This window comes from Podarcis liolepis (assembly GCF_965112155.1).
Source record: "Podarcis liolepis genome assembly, chromosome: 2".
Taxonomy (NCBI): domain Eukaryota; kingdom Metazoa; phylum Chordata; class Lepidosauria; order Squamata; family Lacertidae; genus Podarcis; species Podarcis liolepis.
The window spans coordinates 114352948-114373834 of NC_139555.1; the positions used below are offsets into that span (position 1 = coordinate 114352948).

General features: G+C 41.5%; 2 protein-coding genes across 2 annotated transcripts in view; both read right to left on the reverse strand.

The window, feature by feature from the left end:
* LOC310701040 (complement C4-A-like) overlaps window positions 1-20887 on the reverse strand; it is a 338535-nt gene that overhangs the window by 13460 nt on the left and 304188 nt on the right. The window lies entirely within an intron of this gene.
* LOC310701942 (killer cell lectin-like receptor subfamily F member 1) lies at window positions 8084-20398 on the reverse strand. Its single transcript, XM_083493507.1, has 6 exons — window positions 20052-20398; window positions 14772-14861; window positions 13360-13485; window positions 11507-11661; window positions 10695-10804; window positions 8084-9633 (listed from the first exon to the last, which is right to left on the reverse strand). Exons 1-6 carry the CDS (start codon window positions 20134-20136, stop codon window positions 9513-9515), a joined length of 687 nt encoding a protein of 228 aa, XP_083349633.1. The 5' UTR covers window positions 20137-20398; the 3' UTR covers window positions 8084-9512.

The window sequence follows — 20887 nt, forward strand, 5'->3', positions numbered from 1 at the left end:
AGAGAAAAAAGAAACCCAAGAGAAAACACAAAAAGCAAGAAAAGAAAAATTTCCACCTTTTAACACTCATTTTCAGTAACTTCTTTTCATGACTTCCCCTTGTCTCCCCTTATTGTATTCCAACTCCAATTGTTTGTTCAAACAAGTTTTTCCCTTAATGTCCTAAACTTAGTTTATTTAAAACTAATTTATTAAAATAATTCTTTGTAGTAAATTTAAACCTTAATTCTTTGTTATGCCTTAATTTAGTTTAATTAGCAATTTTTAAAATATATACCTTACCCCCATATAAAAAAGAACACAAAAATGTAGAGATAAAGTTTTAAAAAAAAATACACTTCCTAAGGTTGCCACTATTTCCCCCCCACGGATTCCCTGTTCTTGTAATAATGAAAAGCATATAGTATTTACACTGCAAAAACAAAAATCTAACCCCCTTTGGACTTCTTAACCCCACCCTTCTCTCCCCGGTTTCAACCCCAATCCAAAATCCAATTAGTCCATTTTTTTTTAGCCTGGAGATCTTACGTCCGAGGCTCTCAAATCTCTTTCAGTCCCTTTCAGCCGGTTTCTTCGAAAGTCTCTCATACTAGACACCCAGGATCGAAGAGGTACTATCCCGATGCTGACCATGATTCTTCCAGCAAGGCCTACTTGTTGAACAGTGGAGCTCCAGCCCTGTTTCTTAAGTCCATATGTCCCAAATAATCCAATTTTCACCTTGGTCAAATTAGAGTTCTTCTTGACAGGTCTCCGACTCTCTTTTATCTTCTGTAAAGTTTCATCCATCCCTTCTTTCTGCTCCTCCTGTTTGGCAGATGTCTTTTCCTCCTCAATCTTTGGTTTCTTTTCTTGTCCTGCTGCCTGTGTTTTGAACATCGAGTCCCTTTCCAATTCAGTAGGTATGTTTTCTATTAACTTCGGGTTTGAAGGGCTCGTAGACAAAACATGGCCTTTCTCATTCATCTCTCGCAGCTTTCCCACGAGAAAGATCAGCTCTTTCAAGCCAGCTCGTATTTCCTGTATTCCCTGTTTTAGTTCCATTCTTGTAGTGTTCATGAATCCCCTCTAGAGGGATTCTGGTTACTTAGTGTTCTTTTCCCTTCCGATCCAAAAGTTAGATTTATTTGTATCAGTTTTTCTTTACTTTCAATATTTTGTAGCAATAAAACCGGTTAGAGTTTCAGCTTTTGGCTTTTTCGACTTTGACAGCTAATTTGACAGCTGTCAAAAGTTCTCTGTAAATCCTTAGCAGGCTCTTTTCTCGGGTTACTCCCGGGTTAGAGAAGAGTGGTACTTAATCCAAACAAAGTAAACTCTCGTCCTCCAGCACATTAACTTAGTCCTTTAAATCCGTGGAATTTATATCCTTATCCAATTACAGCGATTCTTCCCGCAACCTTAGTTGGCAAGTCCTTGCTTTAAACTGTTTACAATAGGGGGGAGACGGACTTCCTTTTTTTTTTCCACCTCCGCTTGTGCCAAATCCAAAACCGAAATATTTGTAATCCAATTTACTCACGGGTTGTTGTTCTTGATTTTAAGTCCGAATTTTAATAGGAAGAAGTCAGCGCTGTCCGACAAATGGCATGCGGCTTCGCTCGGCAGGGGAAGCGGAGGACTCACAGCACCACGCCGCTCCCCGGCACCCGTTCCGTAGCCTTTAAAAAGGCTCCTTCACGAGTCGGGAGGGCGCTTACGGTGCCCGCCGAGTCACCATGTCCACGGGCTCCGCGCCCGTGGTTTTTAAGGGTCCCCGTGTCGCCGGCACGGCAAGACCCAGCCCCCTGTCAAGCCGATTCCCTCCGGAGCGTAGAAACTGTTTCTCAGGCGGCTAGTCCTGGCCTTTATAACTGTTTCTCAGGTGGCTTTCTCCCGGCGCAGAGCTGCCCAGCGTATTAGGCGACTGGGCTTATAAGACAACCCCCAAATTGCAGCTGCAAATTTGGGGGGTCGTCTAATACGCCCATAGAATCATAGAATCATAGAGTTGGAAGAGACCACAAGGGCCATCGAGTCCAACCCCCTGCCAAGCAGGAAACACCATCAGAGCACTCCTGACATATGGTTGTCAAGCCTCTGCTTAAAGACCTCCAAAGCAGGAGACTCCACCACACTCCTTGGCAGCAAATTCCACTGTCAAACAGCTCTTACTGTCAGGAAGTTCTTCCTAATGTTTAGGTGGAATCTTCTTTCTTGTAGTTTGGATCCATTGCTCCGTGTCCGCTTCTCTGGAGCAGCAGAAAACAACCTTTCTCCCTCCTCTATGTGACATCCTTTTATATATTTGAACATGGCTATCATATCACCCCTTAACCTCCTCTTCTCCAGGCTAAACATGCCCAGCTCCCTTAGCCGTTCCTCATAAGGCATCGTTTCCAGGCCTTTGACCATTTTGGTTGCCCTCCTCTGGACACGTTCCAGTTTGTCAGTGTCCTTCTTGAACTGTGGTGCCCAGAACTGGACACAGTACTCCAGGTGAGGTCTGACCAGAGCAGAATACAGTGGCACTATTACTTCCCTTGATCTAGATGCTATACTCCTATATACGCCCAGTTGCCTAATACGCCAGAATCTATGGTACATTAAAAGAAATGAACAAGCCATCCTCAGCTTGTTTCTGCCCATTTTAACAAGAGCTTTCATTATTATTATTATTATTATTATTATTATTATTATTATTATTATTATTATCTAAAAGCATTTACTCTCAGATTGTGTATGCATGCTCAGGTAGGAAATTAGCTCTTTGTAGTTTTAACTTTAACTTTGTCCCCATGTGGTTTTTTTTGAAGTGATCAGAGGAAATCTGATTGGTTCTTACGAACACTGTGTAAAAAGTTCTTTTGTGAATAAAATGATCTGGGCCGGAGGGTGGACAGGAATTATTAATATACACACTCCTCCCAGAGTCTTGCTGGTTCAAGCCTATGTGTGTATTTTATCAGAGTTCAATCCTTCCTTTGCTTTGGGAACGCCACACCCTGTTGAGAATCAACCCACTGCAATGCAGGAATATGCAGCTGTCCCGACCACTGAGTAGACAGGTTACTGAACAATAAGTGTACCTGTCCCTTGCAGAACTGAAAAATAGGGAAAATAACCTCAGAATTAGAAATATCCCAGAATCAGAAAAAGAGGATTTGATTGGATTTTTGACAACAGAAATATCCAAATTCTGGGGTCTGGCAGAAGAGAAAGACTTTAAAATTGTCACCGCTTTTAGATTAGGAAGAGTGGCTAAGAAGGATAAACCAAGAGATTGCCTGATCATTTTGAGATCTAGGCAAGAAAAAGAAAACATACTTGGCTTGCATTTTAAAAATTCATTGGTGATTCAGGGAAAAAAGGCAGAAATCTTCAGAGATATACCAAAACAGCTTTTGGATTTAAGAGCCACATATAAAGACCTAGCAAGCTTACTGAGAAACAACACAATCCCATACAGGTGGGAATTCCCTCAAGGACTATCTTTTACTTTGAAAGGGGTAAAGATAAGAATCAGAACAGCAGAGGAGCAAGAAAAGTTCCTAAACGATCACGGGGAGGACCTTCGGAAAGGAATAGCAGGCGTCTGGCCACCTCCTTCGTTTGGACTGAACCCGGTTCCACCTCCAGACAAAAACGACAAAGGAGACATCCCAGCAGGCCAATAACTAGTCCGAGATGTCTCTACAGCTTCTCAGTTGGAACATTAATGGCGCAAATTCTCCCGAAAAAAGGAAAAAGATTTTTCATATTTTGAGAAAAGAACAATTAGACATCATTTGCCTTCAAGAAACACATGTGACTAGGCTCCATAGGAGAGTGTTAACCAACAAGAGACTAGGCCAAGAATTTATTTCATCAGATAAGGTTAAAAAAAGAGGAGTAGTGATTTATGCAAAGGAGACCCTAGTACCAAAATTGATTTTTAAAGATGAACAAGGAAGAATTCTGGCGATTGAAATTCAAGCACAAGGAGAAAAATTTTTGATTGTAGGAATTTATGCACCAAACGATGGGAAATCGGAATTCTATAAGAAGCTGCATGAGACAATGTTGGACTATATTGACTATACTAACATCATTTTGATGGGTGATATGAATGGAGTTGTCTCCACATACATGGATAAGTCACAAAATCAGAACTTGACCAAAGATGGCAGACTCCCAAAAACTTTTTTTGAACTTACAGACAATATGGATTTGATTGATATCTGGAGGACAAAGAACCCTCTAGGTAAAGAAGGAACATTCTTTTCTGAGGCCCATCTTTCGTGGACAAGAATCGACCAAATTTGGGTATCTAGAGGACTGGCACCTAAGACAAAAAAAGTAGAGATCTGCCCTAAAACCTGCTCCGACCATAACGCTTTGAAAATAGACTTAAGACTTACACCAGCTGGATCCTTCAGATGGAGAATGAATGACTATTTGTTCAGAGATCAGGAGATTGTGAAGAAGGCCCAAAAAACGCTGAAAGATTATTTCGAAATAAATTTGAATACTTTGGTGGAAAAGAAAACAATCTGGGACGCAAGTAAAGCTGTTATGAGAGGGTTCCTGATACAGCAGAATTCTATCAAGAAAAAACTCTGGAATGGTAAAAAGGACAAGATTTTGGAGAAGATAAGAGACGGAGAGAAAAAGTTGAGATTAAACCCAAAATCAAAAGAAGTTTTAAGAGAAATAAAATTCCATCAAGCACAATATGCGAAACTGATAAATCAAGAAGTCGAATGGAAAATTAAACAGATGAAACAAAGATCGTTCGAATCTGCAAATAAATGTGGGAAGCTGCTGGCATGGCAGCTGAAAAAGAGACAAAAACTGAACTTTGTTACCAATCTGGAGGTTGAAGGAGAATGTATTCAGAAACCAGAAGATATCAGAAAGTGTTTCCAGAGATATTTTAAAAAACTGTTCACTCAAGGACCCCAAGTAGAGACTGAGATAAATAATTTTCTAAAAAGCTATGGCCTGCAAAAACTAACACAAGACAAGCAAACAGCCCTGAATTACAAAATAACACAACAGGAAATTGAAAGTGCCATTCAGAACATGCAATTAGGCAAATCCCCAGGCCCAGATGGACTTACCTCCAAATATTATAAGACATTGAAGGAATATTTGGTCCAGCCATTAATGGAGGTATGTAATCAAATCATGGAAGGGAAGGGGGCACCTGAATCGTGGAAAGAGGCATTCATCACCTTGATACCAAAACTGGAATCTGAAAAGACTCAACTTCGGAACTACCGCCCTATCTCACTCCTAAATGTGGATTACAAAATTTTTGCTGACATTTTGGCAAACAGATTGAAAAAAGTTTTAAATGAAGTAATTCATAAAGACCAAGCAGGCTTTCTCCCTGGCAGGCACCTGTCTGACAACACTAGGAATATCATTGATGTTTTGGAGTTATTACAGACAAATTTGAACACGAAAGCAGCTTTGATATTTATAGACGCCGAGAAAGCCTTTGATAACATATCTTGGAAATTTATGAAGAAAAATTTGGAAGGGATGGGAGTGGGAAGGGCGTTCCAAAATGGTATTGAAGCAATTTATTCAGAGCAAAAAGCTAAATTGATAGTAAACAATGTGGTGACAGAGGAGTTTAAAATTGAAAAAGGGACACGACAGGGGTGCCCCTTATCACCCTTGTTATTTATTTCTGTCCTGGAGGTGTTGCTGAACATGATTAGGAAGGACCAGCAGGTGGAAGGAATACAGGTCGGAGAAAAACAATATAAACTGAAGGCCTTTGCAGACGATTTGGTTTTGACATTACAGGAGCCAGAAGCTAGCACAAAAAGAGCTTTAGAACTAATCTCTGAGTTTGGTCGGGTGGCGGGATTCAAGCTAAACAAACAAAAAACCAAGGTTTTGGCAAAAAACTTGACACCTTCAGAAATAGATGGGTTTCAGAAGGAAACAGAATTAAATGTGGTTACAAAAGTGAAATACCTGGGGGTCAACCTGACTGGGAGAAATTTGAATTTGTTCAAAGATAATTATGAAAAATGTTGGTCGGAAATTAAAAAGGACTTAGAAACTTGGTCAAGATTGAAACTTTCCTTGTCGGGAAGAATTGCAGCAGTTAAGATGAATGTATTGCCAAGAATGTTGTTTTTGTTTCAAACCCTTCAGATCGTGGACAGAGTGGAATGTTTTGGAAAGTGGCAGAAGGACATTGCGAAGTTTGTCTGGCAGGGCAAAAAGCCCCGAATAAAATTTAAAATATTAACAGTTGCAAAGGAAAGAGGGGGGTTTGCCCTGCCGGACTTAAGACTGTATTATGAAGCTGCATCCTTCTGCTGGATGAAAGATTGGTTTTTGCTAGAAAACACTGATGTCCTAGATCTGGAAGGGTTTAACAATGCTTTTGGATGGCATGCATACCTGTGGTACGACAAGATAAAGCTTCATAAATTGTTTAAAAACCATATTGTCAGGAAAGCTCTATTTATTGTCTGGACTAAATATAAGGACTTACTTGAAAGTAAGACTCCGAGGTGGCTATCACCGACGGAGGCTAAGGCCATAAAACTACGTAACATGGAGAGTGGCTGGGTAAAATACTGCGAGATAATAGAAAGAGTTGGTGATACCTGGAGGTTGCAAAGTTTCGAAAAACTGAAAGGAAAGGTGCGAGATTGGTTTCATTATGCCCAAATTTCAGAGATCTTTAAAAAGGACAAAAAAATGGGTTTCCAGGTGGAAAAATCAAAATTAGAGACAGAATTACTTGAACCTAAGACGAAAGTGCTTTCAAGGATGTATAACTTGTTGCTTAAATGGAATACTCAAGATGAGACAGTTAAATCAGCTATGATAAAATGGGCACAAGATATTGGGTACAACATTATGTCTGAAGACTGGGAAAGGTTATGGACCACCGGTATGAAATTTACGGCATGTAGTGCCTTAAAAGAAAACATTATGAAAATGGTATACAGGTGGTACATGACCCCAGTCAAACTTGCAAAGATATATCATTTGTCTGACAATAAATGTTGGAAATGCAAGGAGGCTGAAGGAACATTCTTTCACCTCTGGTGGACATGCCCGAGGGTGAAGGCTTTCTGGGAAATGATTTACAATGAGTTGAAAAAGGTGTTTAAGTACACCTTTTATAAGAAACCAAAGGCCTTCCTCCTGGGCATTGTAGGCCAGAGAGTGCCAAAAAAAGATAGAACTTTCTTTTTGTATGCAACTACAGCAGCAAGAATCCTTTTAGCTAAATACTGGAAGGCACAGGAGTTACCCACACTGGAAGAATGGCATTCGCAGCTGATAGACTACATGGAATTAGCTGAAATGACCGGCAGAATCCGAGATCTGGGAGAAGAGGCAGTGGAAGAGGACTGGAAAAAATTTAAGGAATATCTACAAAAACATTATAAGTTATATGAATGTTGAGAATTTGCTAAGTTTTCGGGAAAAACATACTTCGGTATTGAGATTTGTAAATGATGAAAATTAAGTTAAAATTTTGAAAAGTATAAATTATAGGTTATATAACTAAATGAAAGTACAAAAACACACAAAATAAGGTATCAATTTGCTGTTATTTTTATTGTGAAGAAAGCAGGGGATGGAAGACGTGGGGAAGTCCAGTTGACTATGAAAATAGACTTGAAAAAGTGAATTTTTTCTTTATAATTTCTTCTTTTTTCTGTAAAATCGCTTTTGTTGTCTTATTGATGATGTATTCTGACCTTGGAAAAAAAGCAATAAAAAAAACTATTATAAAAAAAAAGGAATATGCAGCTGTCCCATCCTTTTTACATTTGCTCTCAGCCCTCATTCGCCCTCCTCCTGCTATTTAAATCTACATATATCTCTCCCTCTCCCCCCCCCATGGTTGCCTCGCATGCTAGTCCTACTCAGAGTAGACTCACTGAAATGAATTAAAAATCCAAACATTAATTTCAAAGGGTCTGCCCTAAGTAGGATTTAGTTGGATGTAGCCTGTTATTATGGCCAAAGTATCTTACCCAAAAAGATCTGCATAAACCAATTTAACTTAGTGCATTATTCTCAGGGTGGGAGGACTCACAGAAATGGCTTCAAAGCAATCCATTACAATGGTGCATGTGGCTTACAGTGCTATATTCAATAAAAAACAAAGGCACTATGATTTACAATTGTAAGAAAAATATTCCATATTACATCCATAGCTGGGCTTTGTAATGCTAATTGGTAGGACACAAAGCAGCAAGAAACATCATAGTTGCATGGTGTTCACCCCAAACAATTGCAAGCTCCCTATAACTTCAAACAATACTGGGAGGATGGGTGAACACCACAAGTTTCTGAGAGTGAGTGAACTACCATGAGGGGCCCAAGAGGGACCGTGGGAAGGAGGTGGTATTTCAGCTGTTTGTGGTCTGAGTCGCTTAGGACTTTAAAAACTAATGTGAGCATCTTGAATTGGATCCAGTAACGAACTGGCAACCAGTGAAGCTGTTTTAAAACACAGGCTGTATGAGATCTATGCAGAACCATAGTCAGAAATCTGGCTGCTGAATGTTGGACAACAGAAGTTTCTGAGTTGTCTTCAAAGGCAGCCCCACACACAGTGCATTGCAATAATTCATTCTGGAAGCTATGGAGCACAGTGACCAAGTCATCACCATCCAAAAGGGACAATAGCCAGCATTCCAAGGGCAGATTGCCTCCCCACCTCCTGGACCTGAGACACCTATCTTTTCAGCATTCAGCTTTAATTTATTGGCCCCATCCAGCCCATCACCACCTGCAAGCACTAGTCTAACATCTCAACTGCTTCTCTTTATTCAGATGGAACAGAGAGACAGATCTGGGTGTCGTCTGCATATAGATATGCAACTTCCTGGACTCAGCCTTGTGCCTAGATGCCCAGGTCTCTGCCGTGGCCAAAAGTGCATTTGCACAGTTAAATCTAGTGCACCAGCTGCACCCATTCCTTGAGATGCCACCACCCCCATCATTCTGCTTGGACACTGAGGTCCAGCTCCAAGGGCCTTCTGGCGGTTCCCTCCCTGTGAGAAGTGAAATTACAGGGAACCAGGCAGAGGGCCTTCTTGGCAGTGGCACCCGCCCTGTGGAACGCTCTCCCATCAGATGTCAAGGAGAAAAATGACTATACAATTTTTAGAAAACATCTGAATGGAGCCCTGTATTGGGAAGTTTTTAATGTTTGATGTTTTATGATGTTTTTATATGTGCTGGGAGACACCGAGGCTGCCTGGGAAAACCCAGCCAGATGGGTGGGGTATCATCATCATTATCATTATCATGCACCGTCAGATTATACAGCTGATCCTCAGTCGTGACTTAAAACCAATCTTTTATTAGCCAAAATAAATTGACATAGAATTCCATTTTAGGTTTGCTATCTCTGGATTTTGCAAAGAGGTATTTTGATGACAACAGAATAATACCTTTCCATAATCTTCTCAGTAACTCAGTGACATTTTTATTCTGTGTTCCTGGCAAATAACAAAAACCCACATGATTGTTATATTTATCAAACTAAAATATCACAATAGGAGAGAGTCTTTCTGGCAAATCCACTGAAGTAGACGATTGCAGGGTTCAGAGCTGACACTTTGTTTTATTGCAGCACAAGAGTTTCCTTCAGCATAGTTTGGTTCTGGAAATCTGTGGAAGAAAAGGGTACATCTGAATATCAGGACTGAAGTCTGTTACAACTATTTTTTCATGTTCTTAATAGAAAGCATGAGTGTTCCCAAAATGTACAATAAGCTGGTTGTATGCATTTGAATCCTCCAAACATGGATGAGTAGCATCAAAGTGGAGAGAGGGAAGAAAGTCACGCTGAGCTTGATAGTGGGAGCATCGCCACCTCCCCTTTTTCCTGCCCCAAGACTTTGGGGCCTGGGACAGAGGATTGCAGCAGTGGTTTATGTTCCAGCAGGGATCTGGAAATCAAAACAGCGGTGGAGTGTATGCCTGCGCCGCCCAGGGCACACTCCCGAGAGGGTGATGCACGGAGGTCACCTTCCCGTGCCACAATTCAGTGTAGGAGAGGGTTGGGGAAGCTGCTGCCCACTCTCCTCCTGCTCTCCGCCGCCACGTCAGAAGTGACCAAGTGGCAGAGCAGCGCTGCCTCCCCCTCGCCTGCTCTCCTCTGGGGGTGGGCACCCATCATTAACTGCCAATAACATTCCAGTTTTCCCTTTCTTCTCTCTTCTCTGATTTTCGTCTAAGGTCAGGCCAATATTTTTGGCCAGCTCTTTTTGACCACTTGTGTGTGTTAGGAGTGAAAGAAAGCCTTGAAAATAGAAACAGGGTGAAGTTTTTTTAAGAATTCCATGGAGAAGGGTGTTGTCACTGGTTATGACATGGAGCGTGAGGATTTTCTACTATTCTTTCACTTTGCATTTTTTTTTTTAAATGGGAAGGGTTACACCTCCACTACTTGCCACTGTGGTTCCATACAGCACTTATAAATAGTGGGAAATGTTCCATTCACACCCCTAAGGACCTTTCCTTCCCCCCAAGAACCAGTGTTCTGGAGAAAGGGGGGAACTTCAATTGAGACCATGAGTGGGGAGTGAGGTGGCCAGTGAATAAAAATAAAAATAGAACTACTCGCATGACTTCATGGTATAGAAACTTGCCATCCCAGACCTTTCCCAATTTCTCAAGAGTCAAAATTGTATGATTTTTTGCTTAGATTAAAAACAATAACAACTCACAAACTCTGATCAAGCTGGGAGCCTGTAATCCAAGTCCATTTCTTCTTCGATTTTAATAGTGAGAGTCCAATCCAGTACTTTGAATTTTTAGTAATGCTTTCTATGAAATCCTGCATGAGATAATGTGTTTTTTATTTTAAAAAATGTTAAATTATATGTTAAATTATTTTCAAATTGATAACTTCAGAATAAAGCTTACATTAAAGTAAAATAAAGTAGTAAAATGTGAAAGTTGATATTAATTATAACGAAACATTCACCAAGAACAGTAATCAAAGCAGCATTAAGCATTTATAATGCAGGCCTCCCCATTTACACAAGGGTTACGTTGCAAGGAACTGTGCATTTAAGTGAAATTGTATATATGGGGAACACCATTGAAAAAGCCTCCAAACACGCTTTAAAGCATCCATGGGGAAACCCGCTGAAAGGCCATGTGGAATGGGGAGGAAACAAGGGGAACACCAGCTCCTCCTCTCCCACTGCTCCACCACCAACCTCACCTTCCTAAAGAGTCTTTCTAAATAAAAAGAGGACTTGGGCTACAGTTACAGGGATTTGCTTGCAGCCGGTACTTTGGTTCTCTCTAGTCAAGCTCCCCAAGGCCTTCTCTAGACACTGATGAACTGGCCACGGGTGGGAATGGGATGAAGCACTAGACAAGGCCCTACACTCCACATGCTTCTCAAGTCACAAAGCATGATATCATTGCAGAGCTACTAAGGTAGAGTTAAGCTCAGTTGGATTCAGGCTTCCTTCAGAATTAACCTGCACGGGAATGTATTCCCTGAAATACGTAATTGTCCCCTTACCAGCTCCTCCTTGTCTTGGATGACCAGCAGTTGAGAATCCCTTGTTGAACAGTCATGTTGGCTCTCATCCCAGGTTTTCATATACTCTGAAGGCCAGTAGCACTTGTCCCTGTGGAGCTGCCATTGCAAAGGGCACACTTTGCAAGGGGAATTATCTGTGGAAGGAAAGACATTTAATGATTATGACTGGGCCTCCATTTCGATTGTGAAAAACATAACTGCTCTGCAACGTTAAAGACCCAATGCCTCTCGACTGAGTGAAGTTGTCCAGTAAATTGATGGTTTGCAAGGTGCTCTTTGAAACTCCTCAAACTTGGGGTCCAACAACTTTTTATGTTACTCTTTTTATTTTTTTATTTTTTAAGTGTAGTTACATTTGCCACATTTATTTTGAAGGAGGAAGAGCCCTGATCCAGATTACGCTCTCCATTTCCATCAGGTCTCAGGGCTGGCTTCTCACCCAAAAACATGCCCTCTGTTTGAGCCAGAAGGTGCTTTTTAGGGGAGAATGCGGGGAGGCGAGGCAATAGCTGTCAGGTGGGGAGGTGATTTTTATGGGAAACAGGCATGCAGCTTGATTCAGATTGCCCCCCTTTAAAGCTTCTTTTATACTCCTGATCCAACTCAGTCCTCCCTGCACACTCAAAATGCTTTTGATTATAAAAAGATACAGAGATCAAAGTACAGATCTCTCACATCATGCTTAGTTTAGGCTTTCGCAAATGCAAGTTCATTACTCGCCTAGTTTTTGCATCTGAATGAGTTCAGAGAGAGGAGACTGGAGCCCTCTAGAGGACAAAGATGGAGATGGAGTTTACAAGACAAATTGCAGCCTTACATGTCCAAGTTGCTCTCCACAGTCTGTCTCATGGTAGCTCCGTGTTGATAATACTGTGTTGAGGTGTGGTTTTTTTTGGGGGGGGGGTGGGCTGTCAGTCTCCATAATAACCGAGTCCCTTCTAATTCCTGGTGTCCTGGATCCAGAAAAGGTTAAAATCTAATGGAGGATTCCATATTAACTAGCCAGGTGAGTTAATAGCCTGAAATACTGTTCTCGGTATAACAAAAGGAAGTGGATTTGCGCCAGGCGGCAAATGGGTGGGTCCCCCTCCCTCACCTGGCTCTTAGTGAGAAAGGCAATGGACAGAGTTGAGTGTGAAGTTAGCTCTAGAATGAAACCACTGATGCTTGATAATTCAGGACCATAGGGAGCGGCCCTATTCTTAGGGAGACCGTTGGGTTCATCTAGCTCAGTTTTGTCTACACTGACCAGCAGCAGTTTGAGACACCAGGGATGGAATCTGGGACTTTCTGCATCCAAGATTGGTGCTCTGCCACCAAACTATGAGAACACCACCTGGAGTACCGTGTCCAGTTCTAGGTGCCACAATTGGAGAAGGATTTTGACAAGCTGGAATGTGTGCTGCAACACGGGAGATGGAGCAAGCCTGTTTTTTCCTGCTCAGTAGGGTTGGACCTGAAACAATGGATTAAAGTTACAAGGAAAGAGACTCTGACTAATTATCAGGAAAAATGTTCTGACATTAGAAGCTGTTTGACAGTGGAACGGTCTCCCGAGGGAGGTTGTGGACTCTCCTTCCCTGGAGGTTTTTAAGCAGAGGCTGGACGGCCATCTTGTCAGGGATGCTTTAGCTGAGATTCCTGCATTGCAAGGAGACCGTTGGGGTTCCCTCCAGCTCTACAATTCTATAAGTCTATGATTCACCCACAATGAATGAGTTTCTTTACAGAAGGTTTTATGCCTCAAAACAACATAGATGTGAACTGAAAGCAAGATCTTACATACAATTACTATGCTTGAAAGAGACAGCAGTACAATATATCAGTTCTACCTGAGGAATTATACTGATTTTGACTGCAGAAGTTGTGTCTTAGGGAAGCCAGAAACTTGTCTGTTGAGGCATTGCATCCACCATTGTTCAGTAGAATTTTTCCCTTGTCAGCTTCCAACTGCAAAGCTGTCCCCGCAAAACAAACAAAGTCAGTTAAATTAGTAGGCATAATGTTAAGGGACAAATTCAAAATTTAGAGGCCAAGGAATGAGAGAAGAAGATGGATATGATAAGACAATGGTGACACACTTCTGCCATTTTATTCCTGTTACAATCTTTATCTGGGGCAGCAACTTGGTCTAACACAGCCACCAGCTCCCTTCTTCTGATATTCACCAGCAAACCATTATTAACGTAACGGGGAAGAACAGCTTATTATTCAGGCCTCAGATACCCATTTTCACCTCAGACCTTAGGAGGTCTTTGCCTCACACCTCCCTCCCTCACTGACTTTCCCAACTGACATTACTTCTCCTCAGCTGTCAATCTACTCCCAATTGACAGCTAATCAGAATATGTGAACTACCAGGAAGACGATTGGGTATCCAATCTCTCCTTGGCTGAGTTTGCATACAATTGCACTCTTCATGCTTCCTCACAGCAGGCCCCCTTCTTTGCCAGTTATGGATACCATCCTCGCACCTTCCCATCCCCAACCGACTCCCTGTCAGTGCCGGCAGCAGAAGACTTCATAGAAGAACTGACAGGAATACAGAGTTTGCTAAAAGAGAGTTTTGGATTGTGCTAAGGAAGCCTGTAAGAGATTGGCTGATGTGCACAGAATACCTGGCACCAAGATTAAGGTGGGAGATTAGGTATGGCTCTTGACACGTGATTTGCCACAGAAAGGCAGGTGCAAGAAATTGGAGCCACAGAGGGTGGGCCCGTTTGAAGTTGTAGATCAGATCAACCCTGTGACTTTCTGGCTTTGATTGCCCGTATCCATGAAGATTCACCCCATCTTCCGCAGATCAGTTTTGTTGCCTGTTGTGCCTGCACACCCTTACCAGGTACCTAGACAAGCACCTCCGCCTCCCGTCATGGTAGAAGGAGAGGGGGAGTATGAAGTAGAACAAATTCTAGACTCCACAATGTGAAGAACTTTCAACACCTGATTTTGTGGAAGGAGTATGGCCCTGAAGAAAGCTCATGGGAGTACGCAGAACATGGCCATGCACCAGACTTGAAAAGGGTGCTCCATGCACACCAACCCAGCCAACTGAAACCACTGGGGTGGGGGGAGAAGGAGGGCTCTGGAGAGGGGGCCAGACCAAATGGGCTGGAGCTAATGGAAGATGTGCTAACTGTTTTTATTTAGACCATCATTCTGTATATGCTTTTATTGTATGGTAAACCACTTCAGGATGCCACATGGACAGCAATTCATAAATGAAATAATAAGTAATACTCACCCAAGACTGTCACAGCCACCCCCAGGATGATGATCACAAAGCCACTTGCCCACAGGGTGATCCGGTACCAACAGGGAAGCCCGGAAGCATCTGTGAGGAGAGGGAAAACTTGAATGATGTGAGTCAGCAGTGCCTAGATTAGAATTTCCTGTAACTCATTGCAGGCTAACAAACATCACAGGGAGAAGGCTGGGTGATTTGTTTTTTGACAAAAAAAATCCATTCAGGAGGCAACAGGCAAATGGTATATGTTTAGTAAACTGCCAACATACCAAAATGCACCGTATTAGGGGATGGCTCGAAAAAAACAGTGTGCTAGGCAAAATTGCAAACAAAAAATGTGCACATTCGGAGAAATGTACACTAAAACATTGAATTGTCAGGAGGAGTTTAAAGGGTGTGTGGAAGTGGTGTAGGAATGTGGAGATCTGCGAGGCTAAACTTGTGTAATTTAGAAGGGCTTGTAATGAAGTTCACAAAAGACAAAAATAAGAGTGAGCTTTGATGGAGCTGGCACGATAAGGAGAAAAGCTGATCTCCCATTCCACATGCAAGAAATGAGCAGTCTCTGTTGGAACAATATTTTGTCATATAATCATCAAAGCATTGCCATTCGTTTTTTAGTTTTTGATTTGACTGCTATCGTATAGGTGTTGTTAATTTAACCAATTTAAAATATTCATTTAATTTGAGAATCCATTCCTCCTCAGTAGGTAGTTCTTTAGCTTTCCATTTAGATGCTATTACTATCCTAGCTGCAGTGGTCGCATATAAGAAAATTCTTTTTTTTTATTTTGGTATTTATTTTCCTAAAAGGCCCAGTAGGTAAGCTTCTGGTTTTTTCGTTAATGGGATTTTAATCAATTTTTTTTCAACTCCTCATGTATTTCTCCCCAGAAGTACTTACTCGGGGTGCAACTCCACCACATAAGTGTTGTTGTATCAGCTTCCTCATTGCATTTCCAACAGAGGTTGGATTTCAGTTTATCGGTTTATGCTAATTTGACTGGGGTTAAATACCACCTGTATAACATTTTGATGAAATTTTCTTTTATTGTACTACAGGCGGTAACCCTTATATCTTCCTGCCAAAGTTTCTATCATTGCTCTAAATATATTGTGTGGCCGAATTTTGCACCCATTTAATCATTGTCTCTTTCACTTCCTCGCCAATCATGTCCAAATCTAGCAAAAGGTTATATATTTTAGATAATAATATTTATTTTTTTAAAAAATAATGTTTCATGCATTAATGAATTCTCTTTAGAAAAAAAGACATGCTAATATGCTTAGATTAAGAATGTAAATGCATCAAAAAAATAAATTATCAATGACATATGTATGTGTGTATGTATGTATGTATGTAGAGAAAATAAAAACAATCAGAGTGCAACGATAAAGGTAAAATTGATTCTAGAGAAGACAAGTAGCGGTGGAGGGAAGTTAAACAGGGTGGTGGGTTTCTTTTATTTTGTTTATGTTTTTCTTTTCTTTTTTGGATATTGTATAATGATTTAATGTTTCTTTTCTGTGACAACGGCCATGAGAGTTCTGGTAGCACAAGGATGGAAGACTGAAGAAACCCCAACTAAAGAATCATGGCAAGAAAAATTGATGGATTATGCAGAACTGGCAAAACTGACATACAAGCTACGGGACAAGGATAACTGTGACTTTAAAGATGAATGGGAATCCTTTACAAAGTATCTGAAGATGCAACAAAGTGAACTGGACTCCTTGGCTGGTTTTGAATAAACATTTTTATTGATAATAATCAGCTAAATAGTTTGAGGATCTATACATCTGTGTAACATGCAGAAATGACCGCTCCCCACTTAAAACGGGGGGCGCCCTTTGCGTGGACGTGTGCAGCCCCTAGATCTGGAGCGGCTCCAACAGCATAGGCTTGGCTTTGCCTTCCCTCAGGTGGGATACCTGGAGGTCTCCACCTACCTCAGTCAGTTGTCCAATCCCACCTGGGGGAAGAGTTGCCAAGGAGACCAGGCCAGGTAGGGAAGGGATTACCTGCCCACACAATAGAGGGAGGATCTTACCTAGGAATCCTCACTTGGCTCCAGAGCTTCTCCCACCCTACCCACCCTCAGTTAAGGTCTTATTTTGCAGGTTAACCTTTCTTCACAGGTTTTGCAGGTTAACTTTTCTTCACAGGTATGCGGGCGCTGCTACGTTAAGGTCACTGTTAAAGGGCCGGAAAGGAATTTCCCTGCATTGGCAGGTTTCGCCTTTCCCGTAGCAAAACGTCACAACTTTGGTGGTATCAGGCCTTGGGCGGAATCCTTTTGTCCATCTTCCTCTTGCGGCGGCGATACCAGGGTTCCCCGTTAAAGGGGTTTTCTGAAGGGAGGCTTTGGCCGTACACCGAAAGGTCGTCATTGCTCCCTCGTGCGGCGGCGGCGTTACGGGGGCGGCCATCTCTGCTTGAACATATGTTCTCCAGAGCCGGCCCATCCCCCCCACAGACACTGGATAACCCTGATGCTCCCTAGGTCCCCGGCTGGGGACCGGGGAGGGAGAACGCCCAATGCCTGAGCCAAGGTCTACCCACATTTGAAATTCAATTAAGTTGTGGCCAATTTAATCCCATAGCACGTTGTCTTGAGTCGTTATTCACATGACGGGGGGACCGTGCAGGATCTGGGGACTCCGCCTGTCCACGCAAACAGCATTTTTAGAGAAATCAAAGACTGGAACTGAGGGAAGTCGGGGGATGGGGGTGGGTGGGTTCTGTGGGGGGAGGGAGGGAAAATGGGGGGAAATAAGGATGATATGTTTCTGGATAATATGTTTTGTTTTGATTTTGAATAAATAGTTATTTAAAATGTTTCTTTTATGTCATGCATTATTTCTCTTTTTTTATTAATTTGTATGACGGAAAATCTAAGCAAAAAGAGAAAAAAAGGAAAAGGAAAAGAAATGAGCCGTGTCTGATACCAATGTACTGATAAACTTTGCACCCTGAAAATCTCATCATGGTTCTGGATCTCCAGTCGTAACCCCTTGACTATGCTCAGTTCACTGTCATTGATTTTGTGCTCCTCTTGCTATATGGCCTGAGTGAATATATATTGGAGCTTTCTGGTGTCTGTAGTGTGTGTGTTTTTAATGCAGATTTTCTCCACTGCTGATGTGAGTGTCAGCTGTCAGCAGCATGCTTTGTCCGAAGCAGGGAAGAGAAATAGAGCGAAGGAAATAAACCATCTTTTATTTCTGATGTTTTGTATTAGTTTGAATTTTAAAAATCTTCAGAAAACACCCATCCACTGATAAGAAGCAGCCTTCCATATTGCTAGTGCTATCAATAAGCTGTGGCAAGACTAAGTGGGCTTCATTGGTTGTTTTAATGCTCTTACCTGACAACAAAAGGCAAGTTGTTCTTTTAGGAAATCTGGTCCAGAGCTGTTTAGGGCTTTAGACGTAAGTAAGAAGACCTTAAAAATGTGGCTTGATGGGCAGCTACTGCAGATTCCTTACTATAGGCATGAGATGTGCCTGGTAAGACAGACATGGTCCAAATGGAAGTTACTCTGCCCGTTCAATTATTTAGTTGACTACCAATATTGCTCATTAACCTGACAAAAAGAAATGGAGTGTCAGATGCTAAAATACGAAGCATTCTCTTTAACCAGGAAGTGAACCTGAGGTGGAAAGAAGTTCTGTAGTTTTCACCATGAGTCGCCTCCGTGGCTCAGTAGGTGCATAGGAAAAGGATGTGGGTGGAGCGGGTGGTCAGGCAACATGCTCACACCTTTAAACTGTGCCTTGGCCAGGACATTGGGGGCAGCATCTACAGAAGTGTTTTTTCTTCGCTAGGCTGGGGGAAGGAGTGTGAAATGTTGCAGAAGAAGCAACAAGCAAAGACCCATCTATGTGCACACTACATGCTACATGCATGCTTTGAATTTGAATAAGAGCATATTATAACATCTTATTTGCCAAGCTAACTGGCATATCTAAATTTATTTGCATTGTCCTCAATTCTGCATCCTTATAAAAAAATAATATTCTTTATAATTTTCATTTATATACGTTACAATACTTCAACAATAATTATTATCTAGGAAACCGTGGCTCCCTTCCCCCTCTTTCTGCGGTTCCTTACATTTATTTTCATCATTTCCTGCATACTCCAAATTATCTTCACTTATTCTTTTATGCTCATATATATCTCATATATGGTTTCTTTTTTTAAAAAAAATCTGCAATTATTTACAATAATCCTGCCCATGTCATAATGTCTGTTTACAATTTATTTGTAAATATTCACTGAACCATTTCCATTCCTTTCTCAAAATCTTTAAGATAACAGATTTGTAAAAAACAAACCCAGAAGCTTTTCTTTTGGGAATTATAGGAATAGAACTACCTAAACAGTATAGAAATTTATTTATGTATGCAACTACAGCTGCCAGAACGTTATTAGCCCTCAAATGAAATGAAGTGCAGAAGAGAGAAGACTGGCTACAGAAATTAACGGACTATGCAGAAATGGCAAAACTGGAATAATAAGAAATCAAGACAACAAAGTTGTTATAAAAGAAGAAATGACACCCTTGGTCCTATTTCTGCTTTTTTTGTTATTTTGGGGGGGATACAAAATAACAAATACCACATGGAAGGAAATTGTGCTGAGAATCATAGAGGTATTACTGGGTACATAAATGCACTTGTTGATGATCAAAAATAACTCCAGGTTTCTTTACAAGGAATAAATTGAATATTGAAACATTTCTGCTCTCTTCATGTTTAAAAGCATGCAGCCAGATCTTGATTTCATTTGTATGTGAACTTCAAATGACAACTCCCTCTCCCTTTACTTATTCAGAGACCCTTCACACTTGTGTAGCACTGATCATTTAAAAAGTAAACTTTAACTTTGTGTGTTTCTTCCAACATTTTATTTATTTTCAGTGAAAATTCATCCGCATTTCTTCAGATTTCTCCCACAGTTTTATATGCAGTTTTATATGCAGTTTATACATGTGAATTTTGAAAGACTGTTTTGTTTTGTTTCGAATAGAGCAATTTAGGTAGTTTCTCATGAAAATGCAAACAAAATGGAAATTCTTCCCCATCCCTAGGTCCCATGCTCTCTTCTGTAATTCCGTCTCCTTATAAAAACAAAAATACTGCTTATAACGGTACAAACGAATCTTCTGCAAATAGGATACATCTAAAGAAAATCATGGCCGTCTGTCAACTGATACATTACAGTGGAATCAGACAAAAACTGAAAGATACGAAGGGGTCTGAACGGAGTACCTTGTTTCTGAGCCCCAGCGGCAGTTCCTGATGCAGCCCTCCTAGACTGGAAGTTCAAAGCAGTATAACCATCTTCGCCCTCCATTGGCAAGCAGAGGCTGCAGAGAAGCCTCTCAGAGAGCAGGGCTGTCGAAGGAGCACTGGAGGTTTGCTGCTATAGCCTGAGTTGATGGCCAAAGATCTCTTTCCGGAGCAGCTCTTCTCTTCAACCACAATACATTCAACACATTCGCAGGCTTATTAGGTGGTTAGGGCAGGTTCTTGTTTAAAAAAAAACATTTTTGTGAGTTGTTCAGTTTGTATTGTTCAGCTTTTAGAATGGAGTTTGACTTTTGGAATGATGCCTAAAACAGGCCCCAGTTATGGATTATAGCTAAACCATATAGAGATGGGACTGAGGCTTCCAGTAACGAGGCTGGATAGCTCAGTTGGTTAGAGCGTGGCCTCAAAATGCCAAGGTTGCAGGTTCAATCCCCCTATGACTAGATCCTTGGGGTCCTTCCAGCTCTATGATTCTATGAGTGGGGAGCAGTAGAAGTTAAAGGTAAAGGACCCCATGACGGTTAAGTCCAGTCAAAGGCGACTATGGGGCTGTGGCACTCAACTTGCTTCAGAACGAGGGAGCGGTGTTTGTCCACAGCTAGCTTTCTGGGTCATGTGGGCCAGCAGGACTAAACCTTTTCTGGTGCAACGGGACACCGTGATGGAAACCAGAGTGCACGGAAACGCTATTTTCCATCACGCCACAATGGCACCTATTTATGTACTTGCACTGGTGTGCTTTCAAACTGCTGGGACAGAGCTACGTGAGCTCACCCCATCGTGGAGATTGAAAC

What these genes read in the sequence shown, in the direction of transcription:
- LOC310701942 (XM_083493507.1), bottom strand. Translation starts at nt 20,136, where the DNA reads ATGGAGGGCGAAGATGGTTATACTGCTTTGAACTTCCAGTCTAGGAGG. An exon ending in CGCTGGGGCTCAGAAACAAG is followed by an intron (nt 14,862 to 20,051) that starts GTACTCCGTTCA and finishes CTCTCCTCACAG; the next exon opens with ATGCTTCCGGGCTTCCCTGT. An exon ending in TCCAAGACAAGGAGGAGCTG is followed by an intron (nt 10,805 to 11,506) that starts GTAAGGGGACAA and finishes TATCTCATGCAG; the next exon opens with GATTTCATAGAAAGCATTAC.